Source organism: Bison bison, unplaced genomic scaffold, assembly GCF_000754665.1.
Source record: "Bison bison bison isolate TAMUID 2011002044 unplaced genomic scaffold, Bison_UMD1.0 scf7180017864144, whole genome shotgun sequence".
Lineage (NCBI taxonomy): Eukaryota > Metazoa > Chordata > Mammalia > Artiodactyla > Bovidae > Bison > Bison bison.
In genome coordinates this window covers 447,331-468,692 of record NW_011494716.1, presented here as the reverse complement: position 1 = coordinate 468,692, position 21,362 = coordinate 447,331, and the positions used below count along the sequence as shown (strand labels likewise).

At 50.6% G+C, this 21,362-nt stretch overlaps 1 protein-coding gene across 1 annotated transcript in view; it reads left to right on the top strand.

The window, feature by feature from the left end:
* Positions 1–14,009, top strand: part of PRSS21 (protease, serine, 21 (testisin)) — a 15,387-nt gene extending 1,378 nt beyond the window's left edge. The window contains exons 3-12 of the mRNA XM_010840471.1: positions 7,872–7,973; positions 8,114–8,246; positions 8,344–8,373; positions 8,460–8,486; positions 8,724–8,889; positions 9,539–9,843; positions 12,113–12,267; positions 12,566–12,735; positions 13,422–13,543; positions 13,756–14,009. Of these exons, the coding sequence (XP_010838773.1) occupies positions 7,872–7,973; positions 8,114–8,246; positions 8,344–8,373; positions 8,460–8,486; positions 8,724–8,889; positions 9,539–9,843; positions 12,113–12,267; positions 12,566–12,735; positions 13,422–13,543; positions 13,756–14,009 (1,464 nt within the window). The remainder of the gene's footprint in view (positions 1–7,871; positions 7,974–8,113; positions 8,247–8,343; positions 8,374–8,459; positions 8,487–8,723; positions 8,890–9,538; positions 9,844–12,112; positions 12,268–12,565; positions 12,736–13,421; positions 13,544–13,755) is intronic.
* Positions 14,010–21,362: the final 7,353 nt, after the last annotated feature.

The window sequence follows — 21,362 nt, the reverse complement described above, 5'->3', positions numbered from 1 at the left end:
CCGCCCCCCCCCCCCCCCCCCCCCCCCCACACACACCCAAGGGACCGCTTACACAGGTCCTGCCCTGGTCCTTGACAATGGTCCCGGAGCACTCTCCTCCTTCTGACCACCTACCTGCCTGTCCCCTGCCCCAAGTGTCCTTTCCTGGTGAATACCAAGCTTGCTCCAGCCTCAGGCCGGCCTCTCCCTGTGGACTTCTCTCCCAGATGGTCACAGGGCAAGCTTCTTCTGAGCCTTCAAGTCAAGCCCATATGCCCCCAATGACTGTCCTTCTCACTGACCTGTTGTATTTCCTTCCTGAAAGTGAGAGTGTGTTGGGAGCTGTGTTAGGCATTACTGACAAAATGGAGACATGGCCCCAACTCCCTCTCCTTGTCCCGCAGGCACAGACCCTGGATGAAGGAGTTAGGCCTTGTGAATCTGACTTGTTCTTTTTTTTCTCCTCGGCTGAATTGACTGAAAAGAATATTAAGATGCTTATTGTTCTTGAGAGGAGCATGAGAAGACACAAAGCCTTCTGCAGCTGTGCTCAGAGAATAATTCATAAAGTTAATCATTGACATTCGTTCAAGGACCTTTACAGAAGAGTGTTCCAGGATTGAGCACGTAGGCCGCAGCTTGAGGCCATGGGAGGGATTGCTATCTGAAACACTATTTGTGAGGGAAATGTTTATGGCAAAGGAGTTTGCTGAATTTAGGGCTTAGGAATAATTAAAATAGTTAGAAGCTAAAGATTTAAGGATGTTGTAATGTTAGTATATTTTACTATAGCTTATAGAGATTAGGAATTTTGGAGATATTAGTGGTTAGAAGCCTTTTTAGAGAAAGTGAGCTCAGGATACTAGGGGCAAACAGGATTTAGAAAGATAAGAAATAAACTGAGGAATGTGGTATGCAGCCTAGACATTAGCATGAGTTACTGTGTATTGACAAGGACACATGAGAAGAAGTAGATAAGAGAATCGCTGAGGCAGGAACTCCTTTTGAGGGGCAACAATGATGTATGGAGACAACAAATCTGGGTCAGGGGGAACTGAAAATATAAAACCTCTGACCTAATGCTTTTGTAAAAATATTAAAGAGAATCTTTTTTTTTCCCCCATGGGAAATTTTATTTTAATTACAAGATACTTGAGGCTAAGAAGGGTGCTTTTGTCCATGACTACAAGGATGCAATTCATAATGGTAGAACCAGGAGTAAAACAAGTTTTTTAATATATTAAATGAGGAGTTGTCAAAATGCAGGTTTTATGTGTTATGTTGGAATCAGAAGAGGGGATGAGGGTAGAGGAAGGAGAACTTGCTCCTTGAACTCTGATGCAAAATCACAAGAGTCTGAGGGCCACTTTGCAAATTGAAACCATCTGAAGGAAGTGGAAGAGGATTAGGGAACAGTGGACCTTTTCTGTGTTTCTCAAAGCCAGTTGTGCTCCTTTGTCTACCACCCAACAGAGGCCCCAGAATGGACTCCTTTCCTGCTAGATTTACAAAGCCCTGGGTCTGTGTTCTGTCAGTGCTAACACAACAAGATTTGTATTAATAATCTTGTTCCCCAAATGCATGACCCCAAATTCCTTTTAGATATTCAGGTTGTTGATGGAAATTTTCTTTGAAATTAAAATGCATTACAAAGCAAGCTCCCCTTTGCCCTCTAATATCAGAAAGCCTTTCTAGAGTGGTTTGCATTCTCTGAGTTGCTCTAATGGGTGTTTAATATGCCAGAAAGGCAAATATTCTCAATGCAAGTAATTATTCTTTTTTTATCTATCAACTTGCAACTCATTTCCAAATGTTTCTTTGGCTTGTACATGTTTGTGCCTCTCTTCACCTAGTTGAAGAATGTGGGGTTAGGTGAAGAGAAAGAAGCAATCTCTCTCTTAGTGTAATTAATCAGTCAGCCCCAGGGACCTCTAATGGGTAAGGTCATATGGGACTTTAAAGCATCTTTCTCTTCTGTTCTTGGTGGGCATTCCATTTTTTTTAAAATTTAAATTTATTTATTGTAATTGGAGGCTAATTACTTTACAATATTGTATTGGTTTTGCCATACATCAACATGAATCTGCCACGGGTGTACACGTGTCCCCAGTCCTGAACTCCCCTCCCACCTCCCTCCCCTTACCATCCCTCTGGGTCATCCCAGTGCACCAACTCCAAGCATCCTGTATCCTGCATTGAACCTGGAAAAAAGAATCTTAAATTTGAAATAAATATGCAGTCCAAGAAAACTGAGAGGCTGCATCGTTACTCGCCAACACCGCCCATCCCTTCAGGTTGATTACCTGGCTGCTGCAGCTGGACTCTGGCAAAAGTGAAGTCGCTCAGTTGTGTCCGACTCTTTGCGACCCCATGGACTATAGCCTACAAGGCTCCTCTATCCATGGGATTATGCAAGCAAGAGTGCTGGAGTGCGTTGCCATTTCCTTCTCCAAGGAATCTTTCCAACCCAGGGATCGAACCCGGGTCTCCTGCATTGCGGGCAGAGGCTTTACCATCTGAGCCATCAGGGAAGTCCATTTCCTTCTGAGAACTTAGCAATATCAAAATGATCTTGTTCCGTCATTTGCATGTGTGGCTGTCCACTGCCTCCAGGGACTGTGTGTGACACAGCTGGTGAACGTTCAAGAAATTGAAAGACTGACGGAGGTCCCAAAGGACCCGCACTCCTGCCTCCTCTCCCTGCACAGTGGCCAGCACCCCTGTCCCTGCCTGAGGCCCTGCCCTGTGCTCCCTATGCCAGTGGCTGGCTTACATTTCTCCAGCCAGTTCTGAGGCTTCCCTGGAAAGATAGGGGTTGGAGAAAAAGGAAAAGAGATACGGAGCAAGCCCAGGGGCTTAACCACTGGTCCAGTGGTTAAGAATCCACCTTCCAATGCAGGAACCCTGATTCCCTGATCAGGGAACTAAGATCCCACATACTGTGCAGTGCAGCCAAAAGATTAAAAACAAACAACAAAAAAGTACCTATCTTGGATTGCCCCTCACACCAGCCTAGCCTGCAGGCAGCTCCCCCTCCAAGGGGCTCCTTGGGTCTCTGGCAAGCCCCAGATGCTCGCGTGTGTGCTCAGTCTCAGTCATGCCTGACTCTGCGACCCCGTGGACTGTACCCTACCAGGCCCCTCAGTCTGTGGGATTCTCCAGGCAAGAATACTAGAGTGCGTTACCATTTCCTTCTCCACCCAAATGCTTGATTTAGGCCAAAATCATGCTCAGCACTGTATTATTGCTTTTTCATTTACCTGATCTCTTGATTTCTGAGAGGGGAAAAAAATGTGGATTTATTAGTTTCTTGAGTATTTAGAACATTTTTGTCTTATCTTTATGTATAACATCTTTTGTTTTATTTTGATTATTTCAAAATAAAAATTGTTATTGGGGTATACAATGCTCTGTTATTGGCGTATAAAGGCTCATGCCTCTTATATCTTTCCAGGGGCTTATAACTCTTACCAATGTAAAATACCCCTGTGGCTCATAGCTCATTCTTGAGACTTTGAGCCTTGGGTTCTATTTCATCTGCAAGTATCTGGTACATGATAGTTCATAGCCACTTTTATCTTGCTTGCGACTTTCCCACCAATATATATCCTTAGTCAAAACAAAATAAAAAGAAGATGTTTAGAAAGAAATTGAAAGAAAGAAAGTGAAAGTGAAGTTGTTCAGTCCTGTCCAACTCTTTGCGACCCCATGGACTGTAGCCTACCAGGTTCCTCCGTCCATGGGATTTTCTAGGCAAGAATACTGGAGTGGGTTGCCATTTCTTTCTCCAGGGGATCTTCCCAACCCAGGGATCAAACCCAGGTCTCCTGCATTGTAAGCAGACGCTTTACCATCTGAACCACCAGGGAAGTCCTACAAAGAAATTACAAGAAGTTAAATTTCTTAACCTACTTATCTGTGCGTGCTAAGTCATGTCTGACTCTTTTTGACCCTTTGGAGTGTAGCCCCCCAGGCTCCTCTGTCCATGGGGTTTGCCAGCCAAATACTGCTGTGGACTGCTGTGCCCTTCTCCAGGGAATCTTCCCAAGTCTCCTATGTCTCCTGCATTGGCAGGCAGTTTCTTAACCACTAGTGCCACCTGGAAAGCCCAGCCTACTTATGCTTGGCCCTTATTGGAATAAACTTGCTGGAATCCTTGTAAAATAGTAAAGTGCCTCCACTAACAGTATTACAGATTTTTGTTATTGGAAAAAACAAACAAACAGAAGTTTCATGATTTACTGACACCTTATGGGGATAAAGAAAGACACATCCTGCCTGTTTGTGATTTTTTGTTTCTTTGGTCCCAGAAATTATTTTGAGAATGTCTAGATTATCAGACGGAGAAGGCAATGGCACCCCACTCGAGTACTCTTGCCTGGAAAATCCCATGGATGGAGGAGCCTGGTAGGCTGCAGTCCATGAGTTGCTGAGGGTCGGACACGACTGAGCAACTTCACTTTTCACTTTCATGCATTGGAGAAGGAAATGGCAGCCCACCCCAGTGTTCTTGCCTGGAGAATCCTAGGGACGGGGGAGCCTGGCGGGCTGCCGTCTATGGGGTCACACAGAGTCGGACACGACTGAAGTGACCTAGCAGCAGCAGTAGCAGATAATCAGAATTATGTAAGAGCCAGTGCACTTAACAGTAAATCTGATGTAAAGACATCCTTGTAATCAGCTATATCCCAATACAAAATAAAAAGTTTTGTGAAGGAACAGAAAAAAAGAAGGAGATAATACCATTTGTAGCAACATGGATGGATCCAGACATTATCATACTAAGTGAAGTAAGTCAGAGAAAGACAAACGTCACATGATATCACTTATATGTGGAATCTAAAAAGAGAAGGATACAAATGAACTCATTTATGAAACAGAAATAGGCTCAGACATAGAAAATAAACTTATGGTTACGAAAGGGGGGAGGGATAAATTCGGAGTTTGGGATTAAAATATACATACTGCTATATATAAAATAGAAAACCAACAAAGACATACGGTATAGCACGGGGAACTATACTTAATATCTTGTAATAGCCTATAATGGAAGCAAATCTGAAAAAGAATGTGTTCATGTGTGTCTATGTGTGTATAAAACTGGGACTTTCCTGGTGGTCCAGTGATTAAGACTCTGAGCTTCCACTGCCAGGAGGCACAGGTTTGATCTCTGGTCAGGGAACTAAGATCCCACATGCCACATGGCACGGCCGAAAAAGGAAACAAAAAACTGAGTCACTTTGCTGCACACCTGAAACTAACACAACATTGTAAATCAATTATATTTCAATTGAAAAAAATTTTTTTAATTTAAATTTATTTTAATTAGAGGCTAGTTACTTTACAATATTGTATTGGTTTTGCCATACATCAACATGAATCTGCCATGGTTGTACACATGTTCCCAGTCCTGAAACCCCCTCCCACCTCCCTCCCCAATTGAAAAAATTTTAATAAAAAATAAAAATAAAGACATCCTGGCACTCCTGATCATCAAACGTCCCTTAAAACTCACAGCCGTTCAACAACTCTTTTATTTTGTTGTTGTTGTCATTTTTATGTCTTTATTTTTGGTTGTGCTGGGTCTTCCTGGCTCTGCGGGCTTTTCTCTAGTTGCACCGGGTAGGGTCTACTCTCCAGTTGAGGTGCTTGGGCTTCTCTTTGCAGTGGCTTCTCTTGTTGTGGAACAGGGGTTCTGGGGTACTCAGACTTCAGTAGTTGTGGCTCCCGGGTTCTGAAGCACAGGCTCAGCAGTTGTGGTGCACAGGCTTAGTCGCTCTGCAGCATGTGGGATCCTCCCAGATCAAGGATCGAACCTATGTCTCCTGCACTGGCATGTGGATTCCTCACCCCTGAGCCACCAGGGAAGCTCTCAGTTACTCTTTTTGTGTTCATGAGTGTCTGGTCACCCATTCAGAATGATACTGGGGAGGTAAAAATAGATATGGAACCTATACCATGTACAGACGTGCTTGTTTTCTCCCTTTGGCTGCGGTACTCCTTGTTGCTACTGGTGGGCTTTCTCTAGCTGCAGCCAGTGGAGGCTACTCTTTGTTGAGTTGCACGGACTTCTTGCAGTGACTCCTCTTGTTGCAGAGCATGGGCTCTAGGCGCACAGCCCTCAGTAGTTGAGGTACATGGTCTTAGTTGCCCTGCAGCACACGGGATCTTCCCGGATTGAACTCATGTCACTTGCGTTGGCAGGAGGATTTTTACTCACTGGATCACCAGAGAAGCCCCCGACCTGCCTTTCTAATGGTTTACTAATGGGATTCTAGAGGAAGGCCTGATCTTCACCTTTTCTCAACCCCCTATTTTATTTCACTTAAAGTGCTTTTTATTGTGGAGAAATGGATAGACAAGAACCACTCTTTCTTTATTATTATTTATTTGGGTGTGGCGGGGGTTAGTGTCATGCGGGGGATCTTCCTTTGCTGTGCACGGACTCTAGTTGTGTCTCTCAGACTCCAGAGCGAGCTTCAGAGCTCTCAGACTTCAGCAGTTGGGGCGACCTGTGGGATCTTAGTTCTCCAACCAGGGATCAAACCCTCGTCCCCTGCACTGCAGTGCAGATTCTTAACGACTGGGAAGTCCCAACAAGAACCAGTCTTGACTGTCCTTCCACATCTCTACATTTCTCTCTCATGTAATTTGCCCCTTTTAAACTTTGGCTCTAAGTTCTAATGTTTTACTACTTTGGCTCTAAGTTCTCCATGTTTCACTACTCTGTCTTCAAGTTTGCTAATTCATTTTTTAGCTATGTCCATTTTCTTATCCAGGTGTTTGGCTAAACTGCTTTACTTCAGAAATATTTTAAATTTCCAGATACTCTTTCTTGTTCTCTGATTGTTTGGTCCTCTGTAGTATAATTCTTATTTAATGCTGATAAACACTTGTTCAGGCTTTCTGAGGAAACCAGTTAGAATTTTTCAAGCTCTCTGCTGTTCCATGTGATATCTCAGTTTCCTCTGGAGTCAGTTCAGTTTATTTGAATAGATCATTCCACTGCATGTACAAATTTTCTGTGAACATTTCTTCATTCTTGGTTGCTGTGCAGTAAAAGGTTAACTGAACAGGTCTAGGATGGTTAAATCCTGCATAGTCCAAAGAAAGGACTGGCCTTTTAACAGCTCTTAGGAAATAACATCCACCCCTTGGAGAGTCCTGCCTGAAAAGACTGTCTGTAGATCTGGGGTCCTTGGGCCTCTAGATAGTTGCTAATGATGTAATTTATGGTGGGGCCTTGGGTCAGACTGGATCAGCTGGACCTCTGGAGGGGCTGCAGTCAGAACTAAGGTCAGCCACGTGGGCACTCCATACCTTTGCGATGAAATCCCAATAGAAACTCCAAGACACCAAAGCTTAGGTGAGTGCCCCTGGTTGACAGCACTTCATGAGTGGGAAAATTAACCAGTGCCCACCCGACCTCTGTCCTCTGGAAGAGGACAGCTGGAAGCCTGTATCCGGTCTCTCCCAGACTCTCCTCTGCACCTTTGGCATGTGCTGATGTTATCTGTATCCATTCACTGTAAGGTAGCACAATCAGGAGAGGAACAGCTTTTCTGAGTTCTGTGAATCCTCCTAAAAAATTATTGACTTTGACTTTGTGCCCACAAAGTGACTTTGGGGCCTGCAACAGTGTCCACAAGGAGGGGAAGCAACCTGTAGGCTCTGTAGAGAGATGAGGCTCCTTGCCCGGCAACAGGCAGACAGGGAGGTTAAGAGCTCCCTAGATGGTCAAATCAGGCCAGTTTATTCTGTGGGTCCAGTGAAGGTCATCACTTTTAACAGCAGATAATACAGTGCGCGGCCCTAATCAGCACTCAGTGAGGACTTGGGACTGTGCTTTCATGAGAGTCCTGACGGTGGGCCAGGTCCTTGGTCCTTTCTAGAGGAAGGAGCGGCTAGTACAGAGGGCAGCAGGGGGCGGCCAGGCCCCAGCATGGCGGACGAGAGGGGTTGGCTGCTCGCACCGGTTCCCGGGCCATAGCAAGGTACGTCGTTGGGGACCAGTCCCAGTAACATGCTCAAAGCCGGGCACTGTGACGTCCCAGGTACCCAAACAAACCTTGGACCAGGGAGGTCGTCGGCCTGGCGAGGGTGGCCAGGGTTCCCGCGGCTCCCTCTCCCCCAGGGGGCGCTCAGCGGGGCCCTGGAGCGGGCGGGAGCGGAGAGGGCGCCGGGCGGCCGGGGGCGAGGCCATGCGCCTGCAGGGGGCGCGCTGCTGCTGGCGCAGCTGTTGGTGCAGATCGAAATCGCCGAGCAGGGTGAGCTCGGGCGAGGACTGCGGGAGCGAGCCGGGGTGAAGGGGGCGGCTGGGGCGCGAGGAGGCAGTGGGGAACTCACCTCGTCTCCTGCCCGCAGCCCTTCGGGACAAGGACCTGCTGCTTCCAGGTAAGGCGTGCGGGAGGCGCTTCCCCGCGGAGGGCTCGTGGGCCCGAGCGCGAAGGGCGCCTCAGCTTTCCCTCTCCCCGCTCCAGGTTTTCAGAACTCGTCGATGCTCGCATGTAACTGATGGGCCCCGGGGGGCCGGGGGCGGGCAGGATGGGGCGGGCGCCCGCGGGCCACGTGGGGCGGGTCCCCAGCGTTCGACGCTTCCTGAGTGTCACGACCCCAGGACGCGCCGTTCCCCCCCCTCCAGGACGCGTAGTTCCCCGGGAGCCCCTTCCCTTCCCAGTGGGTGAGGGTGGACAGGATGAGCCTGCCTGCAGCAGCTCAGCCTGGTGTCCGTCTGTCCATCCCAGGGCCTTGTGGTCAACGGGTCATCCCGACACGCATAGTGGGTGGAAAGGATGCAACAATCGGACACTGGCCGTGGCAGGGCAGCCTGCGTCTGTGGGGCTACCACTTCTGCGGAGCGAGCCTGCTCAACCGCCGCTGGGCGCTCTCGGCCGCGCACTGCTTTGAAAAGTGAGTCTGGGGGCAGGGGGCCCGCTGACCCCGCGTCCCGGTCTGTGCCAGGACGCGCGCCCATGTGCCACGTGGCCGCGGCCTTCGTGTGCTCCTGAGCCCCAGGCTGGGCTGCAGCCCGTTCCACACCGGCACGAGGCCCCCAGGGCGCTCCCTGAGGAAACCCTATGAGGTTTTTTCCGGAACATTTGTGTGTTTTGTTCTCTTTCTTGCTTCGTTTGTCCCCACATGGCACCTCCAGCCTCCACCTTCCTCACCCCACCTCCCAGCGGAGGTGTACCCCTGGGGGAGGAATGAGCTGAGGTAAGTGCTGGACACGAGCCCGGCTGGTGGGGTCAGTGGTTCCCGAAGCTGTGTGGAGCCCAGCCTGTGTGACCCCCGTGAACCTGCTGGTCCCCTTAAGAGGAGGGCCCTGGAGGCGACAGGGGGTTGAGTGACTGGCCAGGTGAGCTGGCAGGGGAGGCACCCTCCTGTCCCACGTCCCCAGGTGTGGGACTTTGTTTGGGGCTCGGGGCTCTCCCCGTTTCTGCCCTGGCCTCTTTGTGGAAGGAGGACCTGTGTCCGGGATGAGCCGGGCAGTGGCCCGGCAGTCTCAGGGAGTGGCCCAGGCATGCTGGGATGGCCCACTCTCCCTCTGAAGACCCCTGAGGGCTCTCTCCTCCCTTGATAGCAACCGAAATCCCTTTCACTGGTCAGTCCAGTTTGGGGAGCTGTCTGCCGCACCATCCATTTGGAACTTGCAAGCCTACTACAACCGTTACAATGTGGACCAGATTTTCCTGAGCCCCCACTATCTGGGCGCTCCGGTGTATGACATCGCCCTGTTGAAGCTGTCCTCCTCAGTCACCTATACTAAGTACATCCAGCCCATCTGCGTCATGGCCTCCATCTCTGAGTTTGAGAACAGGAGTGACTGCTGGGTGACCGGCTGGGGAGACATTGAAGAGGAGCTGAGTGAGTCTGGGGACAGACGGGTATGGGCCAGGCGAGGGTGGCAGTGCCATCGCCTGCTGGTTCTAGCTGCACCAGCCTCATGCTGGCAGCCTGCTCAGTGTTCTCTGGATGCTGGCTCTCCACCCTTGCCCCTCGCCCGTAGAGCAGGGCTTTCTGTATGTACCCTAAGCTCCCCTTCTCTTCCGGAGATTGTGAGCCAGAAACCAGAGAGGAAGGCCCAGGCTAGCACCCTCAGCCTGCTGGGTGTCTGTTGGGTGCTGTGGGGGAAGTGGGTGTCTGTGTTTCAGGAAACCCTTCTTTCTACCCCAGCAGGGTGCTCCCCCCTACCCCCTCCATCCAGCCTCCCACTCCAGCTCCCCCACCCCTTCTGCACCGACAGGGGCGGTGGGAGGTGGGAGCCCTCCCATCCTGGAGTGCCAGCTCATTCATTCTCTCCTTGAAACTTTAAGCCTTGCTCCAGCCCTGCTCCCACTCAATCTCTGCGGGGCTCCATGTGCTGGCATTAGTGAAATGTGAAAGTGAAATCGCTCAGTTGCGTCCGACTCTTTGTGACCCCATGGACTGTAGCCCACCAGACTCCTCCGTCCATGGGATTCTCCAGGCAAGAGCCCTGGAGTGGGTTGCCATTAGCTGCCACCCATTTCTGTCTTACCACGAGTCCCTCGAATCTGCTGGGCCCAGGTCCCCCAGAGGGGCTCACGAATTAGACCCCGGTCACACTGCCCCCGGGCCTAGCACGGCCCTGCCTTGCCCTCAACCACAGCAGCCGTGATAGACCGAGCTCCCCTGGTGCACTGTGTGTACCAGGGCTCCAAGGACTCTCTTCCTTCTGAAGTCTACCTGCCAAAGAGCTGGGAGCATCTTTATGCCTGCTTTACAGATGAGGAAACCCGGAGAGGCATGGAGAGTTTCCCAGGCCCTGGGGATCCATGGAGAAGCCAGGGCTCCTTGGCCCAGAGAGAGTAGCCAGCCACACACCTGGCATTGCCAGTGAGGAGAGGGGAGTCGACTGGAGACCTGCCCTGTCCTTTCCTTGCACCCCAGGGGGCTGGAGAAGGTGCCCCAGTGTAGACTTCTTGGGCCCAAAGGGCTGGATGGCCGTGAGCTGAGGGGCCCAGCCAGGCTGACACTGCCCCTCCCCCAGCTGACAGGTAATCACATCCAGCGCCAGCTGAACCCTCACTCCGACAGGTAGAAGGTGACTTCTTGACCCCACCCCCAGAGCTGATGTACTCTGTACTAGTGGGGAAACCTTGGGCAAAGCACTTCATCTCACTCTGCCTCACCTTCCACATCTGTAAAATGGGGTAATAATAGTTCCCACCAGAGAGGGTAGTTCTGAGGCTTAAAAGCATTCCTACATGAGGGCTTAGCAGAGCGCCTGGAAGTCAAGAAACGATTGCTTCAACAGCTTTCAGTGTTAATGGGATCACCATCCTCTGCAGAACAAGGAGGTGATTCAGTTCTAGACTTTGGACAGGCCTGGCTTCATATCAGGGCTTCCCAGGGGGTGCTAATGGTAAAGGATCCGCTGACCCATGCAGGAGGCATAAGAGACCCAGGTTCGATCCCTGGGTCGGGAAGACCCCCTGGAGGAGGGCATGGCAACCCAATCCACTATTCTTGCCTAGAGAATCCCATGAACAGAGGAGCCTGGTGGGTCATGGTCCATGGGGTTGCAAAGAGTTGGACACGATTAAAATAACTTAGCATGCATGGGTTCATGTTAGGCTCTGGCAGCTCCTGGTGCTTTGCCGGGGTTGAAGGAGGGTGACCTTCCTCCTGAATCTTTCCTTACCCCTAGACCAAGGTTGATTACACTGCATCCCAGGGATGCTGCAGGAGCACCTGGTAGAGCTCTGGGCTCGGGCTAGGCAGGCTTGTTGCGGGGGAGAGAGAGCACGCCAGGCTGCCCCACTCCCGCAGGCACTGGACGCTGGACTGTGCAGATCCTAAACCATCCCAGCTGCACCAGCCCCACCCCGGAGTGCTAAGGTCTCTCCCTGGGGGCTGGAGCAGGGCCTATTTTCTGCAGGCTGCAGTGAGGGAAGCTGTAACAGCCAGTCCCTCCTCTAGGCCCTTCCGTGGTGTGTTCATCACCCACCACGTGCTGGGTGCTGGGCTAGAGCAGAGGAGTCAAGGGCAATGTCCCAGGTACTGTGGGTGCCCCAGGGTCCCCCTGCCGCATGCCTTTGTAGCCTGTGCCATTCTGATGGCAGAGGAGAGGCTCAGGACGCCATCTTTCTCTGTTCCCTCAACTCCGTGGCAGGTCTGCCATCTCCCTACACCCTCCAGGAAGTGCAGGTCGGGATCATAAACACCACCATGTGTAATCACCTGTTCTCAATGCCCGATTTCCGCATTGACATCTGGGGAGACATGATTTGCGCTGGCGAGCCTCAAGGCGGCAAGGATTCCTGCTTTGTGAGTGTCCCTCCCGTCCCCAGCTCGCGCATCACCCCAGCCGCCCGCCTCCCCTCCCTGGCCAGAAAGCACCCTGCGTCCCTGCCCTCCATTCGGGCCTCGTGCCCACCCTGGGGGGCGGGGGAGGGACGACTGTTCCACTTTGCAGATGCAGAAGCTGAGGCTTGCTCACTTTGGTGGAGGGGAGGGGTGGGATTTGCACCCTGTCTGCCTGGCCACAGCCCCTCCTACTCTCCCGGCCTCTCTGCTCACCCCTCCCGCGCCACCCCAGGCTGGACTCACCCATGCTGGTCCCCAGGGTGACTCAGGTGGGCCCTTGGTCTGTGAAAAGAAAGGGCTGTGGTATCAAGTTGGAGTCGTGAGCTGGGGAGTGGGCTGCGGTAGGCCCAACCGGCCGGGTGTCTACACCAATATCAGTGTGCACTACAAGTGGATCCGAGAGGTTCTGGCCCAAAACAACACTTGCAGGCTGGACTCCTGCCTGATGCTGCTGCTCCTTCCTCTGCTCTGGGCTCTCCCATTCCTACAGCTGGCCTGAGCCCAGCCAGTGGCCCCCGAGAGTTGGGGCCATCTGCTGAATCAGGCCCAGTCCCCTTCTGTCCCCTTTGCTAATAAAAGTGTATATGTTTAAGTTGACACCTTGCTGCACTTTCGGTGGCCCCGGGTGGCTTCCTGGACACCCTCACGGACACTTGCGTCCCGTCCACTCCAAGACCACTCTTTAACTCCTAAATCATCGTCCACTTATCTGTGCTATGCGGGTTTTGGTTGCAAACAACAAAACCCTTTCAAGGTTAGTTCGATCAGAAAGATCATTTATTAAAGGACTCTCAAGAGTCTTCTCCAGCACCACAATTTGAAAGCATCAGTTCTTCGGCACTCAGCCTTCTTTATGGTCCAGCTCTCACATCCATACATGACTACTGGAAGAACCATAGATTTGGCTGGCGAGGCTTATGTCAGACCCAGTGTTGTCCTGGGAAGACAAGACCAGGCAGCTCCCTCTGGGGCCAGAGTTAGTCCCCTGATGGTGGAGAGGGCAGGGCGGAGGAGGAAGGTCCTGGGAGGCAGGCAGTAGGGCCCAGATATGTCACCAGCCCTGTTTTCCCAGGCCTGGCCCTCAAGATACTGTGTCCCTCACCCATCCCTTCCAGGGACCCATACGGGGACCTGGGCCTGGCCTGGCCAGGAGTCTGTAGAGCCAGCAAGGGTGGAGCCCAGGAGCTTCTGAGCCGATACCAGGAAGATGCGCAGGCCTGCCCTGCAGCCACATGTGGTGAGGGGACCTGGGAAAGGGGAGGGCGTGGGTGTGGGTGTGTGATCTCTGCTTTCAGAGCTGGTGACCCACAAGTGACCCAGACAGACCTTCTCATGGCTGGGAGGGAGGGGCACCTAATCAACAAATAAGTGAACAAACCCAAGAAATATTCACATCTCCCCTCATTTTTCAGGATGGCCTCTGAGGGCCTCACACCCCTGTCCTGGGAGAGGAGGTCTCCGCCCAGGCTGCTCTGCAGTTCGCGGGCAGCACCCCCTCCCGGCCACGAGAGGAAGTTCCCACGTCAACCCTGAGAGGTGGTGGGGGCAGAGCCAGAGGTGGTGCCCAGCGCCCAGCCCCCAGCGCCCAGCCCAGCTTCAGGTGGGGTCCCCTGGGCTGGGTGACGGTGCCCTTCCTTCAGAAGGAGAAGCAGGCTGCAGCCAGCCACCACGCCATCCTCACCCGCCTCAGTATCGACCTCTGAGAATTTCACCTGAGACCGGTGGCCTCTCAAGAGGCCTCTTATCTGAAGAAATAGCCCCCTCAGGTCATCGGGAGGCCCTGTGGGTGGCCCCAAAGGTGTTATTTTGATTTGAACATGTCACAAACTGTACAGCGGCCTGGGAGACACACCCAACTGTCTTCTAAACTGGATGTACCAATAGTATGTTCCCACCAGCTATGAATGAGTTCAGCTTCATTTTTTATATCTAAAAAATTGTACCTTTCCTTCAGATGGTTAGAATAAAATGAGTTAATTTATAAACGGCTTAGAACAATATCCGATATAGAAGAAGCACGTTTCCCTGGTGGCTCAGTGGTAAAGAATTCGCCTGCAATGCAGGAGATGCTGGTTCGATCCTTGGGTTGGGAAGATCCCTTGGAGGAGGAAATGACAACTCACTCCAGTATTCTTGCCTGGGAAATCCCATGAACAGAGGAGCCTTACAGGCTATAGTCCACGGGGTCGCAGAAGAGTCAGATACAAATGATTGACTGGACAACAAACCCAGAATAAGCACTGTGCCTGGGCTCTCATCACCACCGTCACCCCGACTACCACCATCACCAACATCCGCATCGCCACCCTGTGACCCAGCCAGCAGAATTTTGAAAGGAAGAGAACGCCCAGCTCCCGAGGCCCCAGTGTGAGCACCAGAATGACCACCTTACTTCTCTTTCTCTAGATCGATTCTGGAACAGCCCAGCCCTCCTCAGCCATGCCTCTATTTTAGCAGTGGTTCCCAACATGTATTCCATGGAATGTTATTTCCCAAGGCTGTGAATAGACTTCATTTGTAAAAGGAGCTTATGATCACAGACTTTGGGGAAAGTGAAATCTTTAAAAAAATTTTTTTGTTGACCTAGAACCTATTATACAGAGTGAAGTGATTCAGAAAGAAAAAGACAAATATCATATTCTAATGCATATATACAGAATCTAGAAAAATGGTGCTGAAGAATTTATTTATAGGGCAGCAGTGGAGAAACAGACATGGAGAATAGACTAATGGACATGGGGAGAGGGGAGGAGAGGGTGAGATGTATGTTGTGAGTAACGTGGAAATTTACATTACCGTATGTAAAATAGACAGCCAATGGGAATTTGCTGCATGGCTCAGGAAACTCAAACAGGGGCTCTGTATCAACCTAGAGTGGGGGGATGGGGCGGGAGATGGAAGGGAGGTTCAGAAGGGAGGGGATATACCTATGGCTGATTCATATTGAGGTTTGACAGAAAACAACAAAATTCTGTAAAGCAATTATCCTTCAATAAAAAAATAAATTAAAAAATATAAAGAAAAAAATTAGTTTTTCAGAATAAAAGTTGTAATAATAAAAAAAATTTTTTGTTGCAGAACTTTTCAATGACTTTTACTTGCTAAAATGCATCAGGAATCTGAAAGAGAAAATATAGTGGGTTGCGTTTCCCAAATTTCTTGACCATAGAACTGTCACTTGTGAGGGATTTCTTAAGGGATGTGTGGATGCTGTTCCACCGTCTCTAGGGCCAGGCTGAATCTTCACAGTTCCCTTGGAGTCTCTCTCTCTCTCTCTTTCTCTCGTAGGACCCACCCGAGCGGACAGCCTCCCCCTTCTCAGGTGGATTTTTCTCCAGTACAATTTCATTTCCTTTCTGCACCTGTCCCTCCCAGGTACCCCGTCTGACACGAGGGGGCGGTAGTGAGCTGAGATCCGGCTTCTCAAGCCGGCCCGGTGTTTGTCTAGAAGTGAGGAAATGGCTCAACACTGACATTTTCTCCTTTTGCTAAATACAGCTGGTAGATGAAAACACAGCGAACTGAGGCGCCTGAAACAACGCTCATTTCCCTGCACTCGTGTCTACGTTGTGACGGCTCTGGGCCCTGCCTTCCCATCGCCCTCACCCTCTTTGTCATTCACCAGCTGCTCAGGTTTCCTGTGTAGAGTCCCTCTTCATGGGGGTCTCCCTTGCTGTCCACGTCCAGGAGATCTCTCCCCTACAGAATCCGATGGCAGAGCCACCAGGTCATCTGACTAATACAGAGGCTTGTTTTTCCTTTTAAAGTGGGAAGCTTGAAGAATTGGCACGTGTCCTATCTGGGGCTGCTCATGACGCCCCCACCTTGGACAAATGTTCAGCTAATGGGGAAAATCGCTCTGCAGAACCAGACTTCTTAGCAAAGTAAAAGTAGCTTTATGATGATTATCAAAATAATGCCTTCTTGTTAGAAAATAAAAGTCAGTCAAAGGAGCTCAAAGAAGAAACTTAAAAAAAAATCACCAGAACCAAACTTGTAATCAGTCTTCTAGTGTTGGATAGTTGAAAAGTTGCTGTCATTTAAAATGATATCTTGGCTGGTCTCCATCTTCCCCTTCTGGGTGCGGCTGGTGAACGAGGAGTCCCAGGAAGTGTTCTTCAGTGGCCTGTTTGAGAACTGCTTCCATATCAAGTGCTGGAAGCCTCGACCCTTATCCATTTACGTCATCCTCGGCCGAGTCTCCCTGCTGTCCGCCGTTGTCTTGTCTTTCCTCACCACTTTCATCATGGTGTCCTTTGCGTCTCAGCTCTTTCCGAGGACCCGGAAGCACAACTTTGTGTCAGCCTTCATCAGTTTCCTCACAGGGGCTTGTGCCTTCCTGGCCTTGTTGCTGCATGCCCTGGAGATCCAGAGTCTGCGGATGAAGCCCAGCCCCCCGCAGTTCTCCATACAGTGGCCTTACTACGTCCTGGGCTTCAGCATCCTTCTGTTCATGGTGGCTGGTGCCATCTGCCTCATCCAAGAAATAGCCTGCCCTAGATGCCATTTGTTGCCCATTTCCCAGAGTACTGAGGACACCCAAGAGATCTCGTACCTGGAAAACCTGGATAGTCTGGGAGGAGAACTGAGCTCCATGCAGAAGGAGACACTGCTGAAGGAAGAAACCATTATCTAGACCCAGACAGTCTGTGCCCTGCCCTTCGTCCAGTGCACATGTGTCAGTGTGTGTGGCTCTTCAGTCTCCCCCAGTCTCTGCCGTTTCTGATGAGGCTTTTGAGTGTCAAGTCAACCCCTCCCTTCCCCCTCCTCACAGTGATTCTATCCTGCGTGTGTTTGATATTTGTTAAACGTTTTTTTTAATTCTTAAAAAAAAAAAAGAAAAGTAAAATGATATCTTTAGGAAAACCTTAATTTATAAATTTGGCACATCTTCCCAATCACTCCTATTCATTTATTTATTTGGCTGCACCGGTCTTAGTGACGACATGCAGGATCATTTATTCGTGGTAGGTGGGATCTAGTTACCCGACCAGGGATTGAACCCGGGTCTCCTGTGTTGGGAGCATGGAGTCTTAGCCATTGGACCACCAGGGAAGTCCCTCTCATCATTTCTTAGGATACCTTTTCTGTGGGCACAATGTTTTAGCCAAATGGGCTTCATGTTTGTAAGGTTTTTAAGTCATGAGAAGGTCCTCAGTACACTCCCCCAGGTAAGTAAGAGAACCCATTCCCCATATTGTTCCTGACCCTGGGAATCTCCAATTTCATATCTTTTGAGAACTTATAGGTTAAAAATGTATCCCATTTAAAAAAGAACAATCATTTTTACTTTGTAAAATTAGTACAACCCTATTTTAAAAATGGAAGTGGTACGAAAAAGAACAGAAGAGAGATAGAAAAATGCCTTAAATTCCATCATCTGGAAGTAACCCTAGTTTTGTTTGAACATTGTTCCAGAAATCTGTTTGTAAAGACAAGTTCAAGGACAGAAAGATGGAAGGAAAGATAAGCAGGTGGGGCAGCATGGACACCTGCTTCTCTTAGACACTTCCAAACTCTAGAAAACAACAAGACATGTACAAACAGAGTAATTCTCTAAGAATGCTGGACCCCAGCAATTCTAAGAGAGTTCCAGAAAAACATCTACTTCTGCTTTCTTGACTATGCCAAAGCCTTTGACTGTGTGGATCACAATAAACTGTGGAAAATGCTGAAAGAGATGGAAATACCAGACCACCTGACCTGCCTCTTGAGAAACCTGTATGCAGGTCAGGAAGCAATAGTTAGAACTGGACATGGAACAACAGACTGGTTCCAAATAGGAAAAGGAGTACATCAAGGCTGTATATTGTCACCCTGCTTATTTAACTTCTATGCAGAGTACATCATGAGAAACACTGGGCTGGAAGAAGCACAAGCTGGAATCAAGATTGCCGGGAGAAATATCAATAACCTCAGATATGCAGATGACACCACCCTTATGGCAGAAAGTGAAGAGGAACTCAAAAGCCTCTTGATGAAAGTGAAAGTGGAGAGTGAAAAAGTTGGCTTAAAGCTCAATATTCAGAAAACTAAGATCATGGCATCCGGTCCCATCACTTCATGGCAAATAGAAGGGGAAACAGTGGAAACAGTGGCTGACTTTATTTTTCTGGGCTCCAAAATCACTGCAGATGGTGATTGCAGCCATGAAATTAAAAGACACTTACTCCTCAGAAGGAGTTATGACCAACCTAGACAGCATATTAAAAAACAGAGACATTACTTTGCCAACAAAGGTCCGTCTAGTCAAGGCTATGGTTTTTCCAGTGGTCATGTATGGATGTGAGAGTTGGACTATAAAGAAAGCTGAGTGCCGAAGAATTGATGCTTTGGAACTGTGGTGTTGGAGAAGACTCTTGAGAGTCCCTTGGACTGCAAGGAGATCCAACCAGTCCATCCTAAAGGAGATCAGCCCTGGGTGTTCTTTGGAAGGACTGATGCTGAAGCTGAAACTCCAATACTTTGGCCACCTGATACACAGAGCTGACTCATTTGAAAAGACCCTAATGCTGGGAAAGATTGAGGGCAGGAGGAGAAGGGGACGACAGAGGATGAGACGGTTAGATGGCATCATCAACTCGATGGACATGGGTTTGGGTGGATTCCTGGAGTTGGTGATGGACAGGGAGGCCTGGCATGCTGCGATTTATGGGGTTGCAAAGAGTCAGACGTGACTGAGCGACCGAACTGAACTGAACTGAAGCTTCTCAAAGATATAAGCAGGGGCTTCCCTGATCGCCCAGTGGTTAAGACTCCACCTTGTAATGGGAATTACAGGAGACACCAGTTTGACTACAGGGGACACTGGTTCGATGCCTGGTCCGGGAAGACCTCATGCCAGGGAGCAACTAAGCCTGTGTGTCACAACTACTGAGCCCACGCGCTACAACTACTGAGGCCTGCACGCCTAGAGCCCGTGCTCCACAATGAGAGAAGCCACCGCCACGAGAAGCCCGTGCTCACGACTACAGAGTAGCCCCCACTTGTCGCAACTGGAGAAAGCCAACGCATAACAACGAAGACCTAGAACAGACAAAAGTTAAAAAGTTAATTAAGTTAAAAAAAGAGGTAGGCAGATGGGCTTGCATTGATATGGGTCTAGGGGTTTGTAGGCAGGATACAGTGAATCTGGGGCTCATGAGAGGCTCTCAGAAAACCTCAGGCTGTTTGGTTAACTCCCTGCAGTGGGTTGGACCAGAAAGCAAGCCCTCACCAAGAACCGAGTCCGTTGGAGCCTTGATCTTGGACTTCCAGCCTCCAGAACTGTAAGGGATAAACCTCTGTTGTTTGAGCCCCTCCCCCTGCCCCCAGTCTGCAGTACTGGTTACAGCAGCCCAGGCTGACCGATACACGAGGTGAAAAGCACTGTGTCAGGGCAGCCTCGGGGAATGGAACTTGGAGATCTTGCCTCCATCAACCTGACCCTTGGGTGGAGGTCATTTTATTTTCAGCACTTGCACTAATGGGACTTTAATTACATATAAGATTAGACAAAAACGTGTGGCCGGGCTACCTGGCATTCCATTAAAAGTACTGAGTTTCTCTGCAGAAAGCTGGAGAAAAATGTTTTGCTTAGAGCATTCAGTGAGATTTTTAAGGGAATGAGCAAAGGCGGAGAGTTGAGAGCTTCAGAAATACACAGCCAAGTTGTCCTTTCAGAGGGGGCCACCTGGTGTGGCAACAGCCCCCCAAAGGCAAGCGAGGGAAAGTCGCTCAGTCGTTTCCAACTCTGCAGCCCCATGGGCTGCAGCCTGCTGGGCTCCTCTGTCCATGGGATTCTTCAGGCAAGAATCCTGGAGTGGATAGCCATTTCCTTCTCCAAGGGATCTTCCCAAGTCAGGGATGGAACCCAGGTCTCCTGCATTGCAGGCAGATTCTTTACCATCTGAGCCACCAGGGAAGCCCCACCAGGCACAAAGGCCAGCTTTGGACTCCTCTTGGGACTGGGACAGAATGCCCCTTCCCTTCTTGATCTCCCCACTACCCTGCTCAGCAGGATCTTCCATCTGATTCCTGGGGCCTCGGACATCAGATGAGGCCGCCTGCAGGAGCCAGCACCCCTTGCCGTGCCCCGGGAGCCTGAGCCTGGGACGCAGGATCCAGCTTCCAAGCAAGCAAGGCAGGGGCTCCCTGCCAAGGGGCCACAGGGAGGTGCCCACCAGCTCTGAGTGTGTTGGGGACCAAGGCCTCAATCGGCTGTCCTAGGACTGCAGAGCATAGTGGAGAGGGAGGCAAGGGATGTTAGTCCTGACCTGCCCCCGACCCACATGCCAGTTGGCTCAGCATCTGCCCCTGCTGGGAGAAGGAGACCCAGTTGTTCCGGGCTCCTGGAAGACTGAGATCCGGGGTACGCCCACAGAGGGGATTATGGTCTCAATGCTCCTAAACCCCCTTGTGCGCAACTCTGATCCCCAGGGACAAAGGGCCTGTGTTAAATCTCTGCAGTGGGCTCAGAGCCAGCACTGGGCCCCGGGTGACCGAGGGCTCCTCTGGGGACCGGGCTTCCAGCATAGGTGTGCATGGTGCACACAGCTGCTCAGGGCAGTGCAAACTCCTGGGTGTAGGGATAGCTGGGCAAATGTTAGAAGGTGCATCCTGTGTTGCACACGTGCATTTTGAAAGCACGTGTGTGCATGTGTGTCTCATAACCATGCCCCTGCCCTCCATGATAATGTGCCGCCCGTGTGCCCTCGGGCAAGTGCCCTCATCCCCTCCTTGTCCAATCTGGCAGCCAATACTTCCTCCAACTCCCACCCTAGGTACTGCATCCTGGAGTCTTGGCCAGACAAACCCTGCTTTTGGGCTCACACCCTGGCAGTCTGCAGTGAGAATGAAGCCTCCTAATTGGCAGCATTAGCAGAAGAAGTGCCTGGCACTGGGCTGGGGCAGGAACACAAGCTGCTTTGTGCCGCCTCTGGGCCCCTTCCTCCAGCAGCTGTACCTGCCGGGGTCCTAGGCCTCCTGCGTCTCCACCTCCCCAGAAGGATCCGGGGCCCCGGGAGGGCTTCTCTGCCCCCTGCAGCTGGCTGGCCCTGCCCTTCCCCAGAGGCATC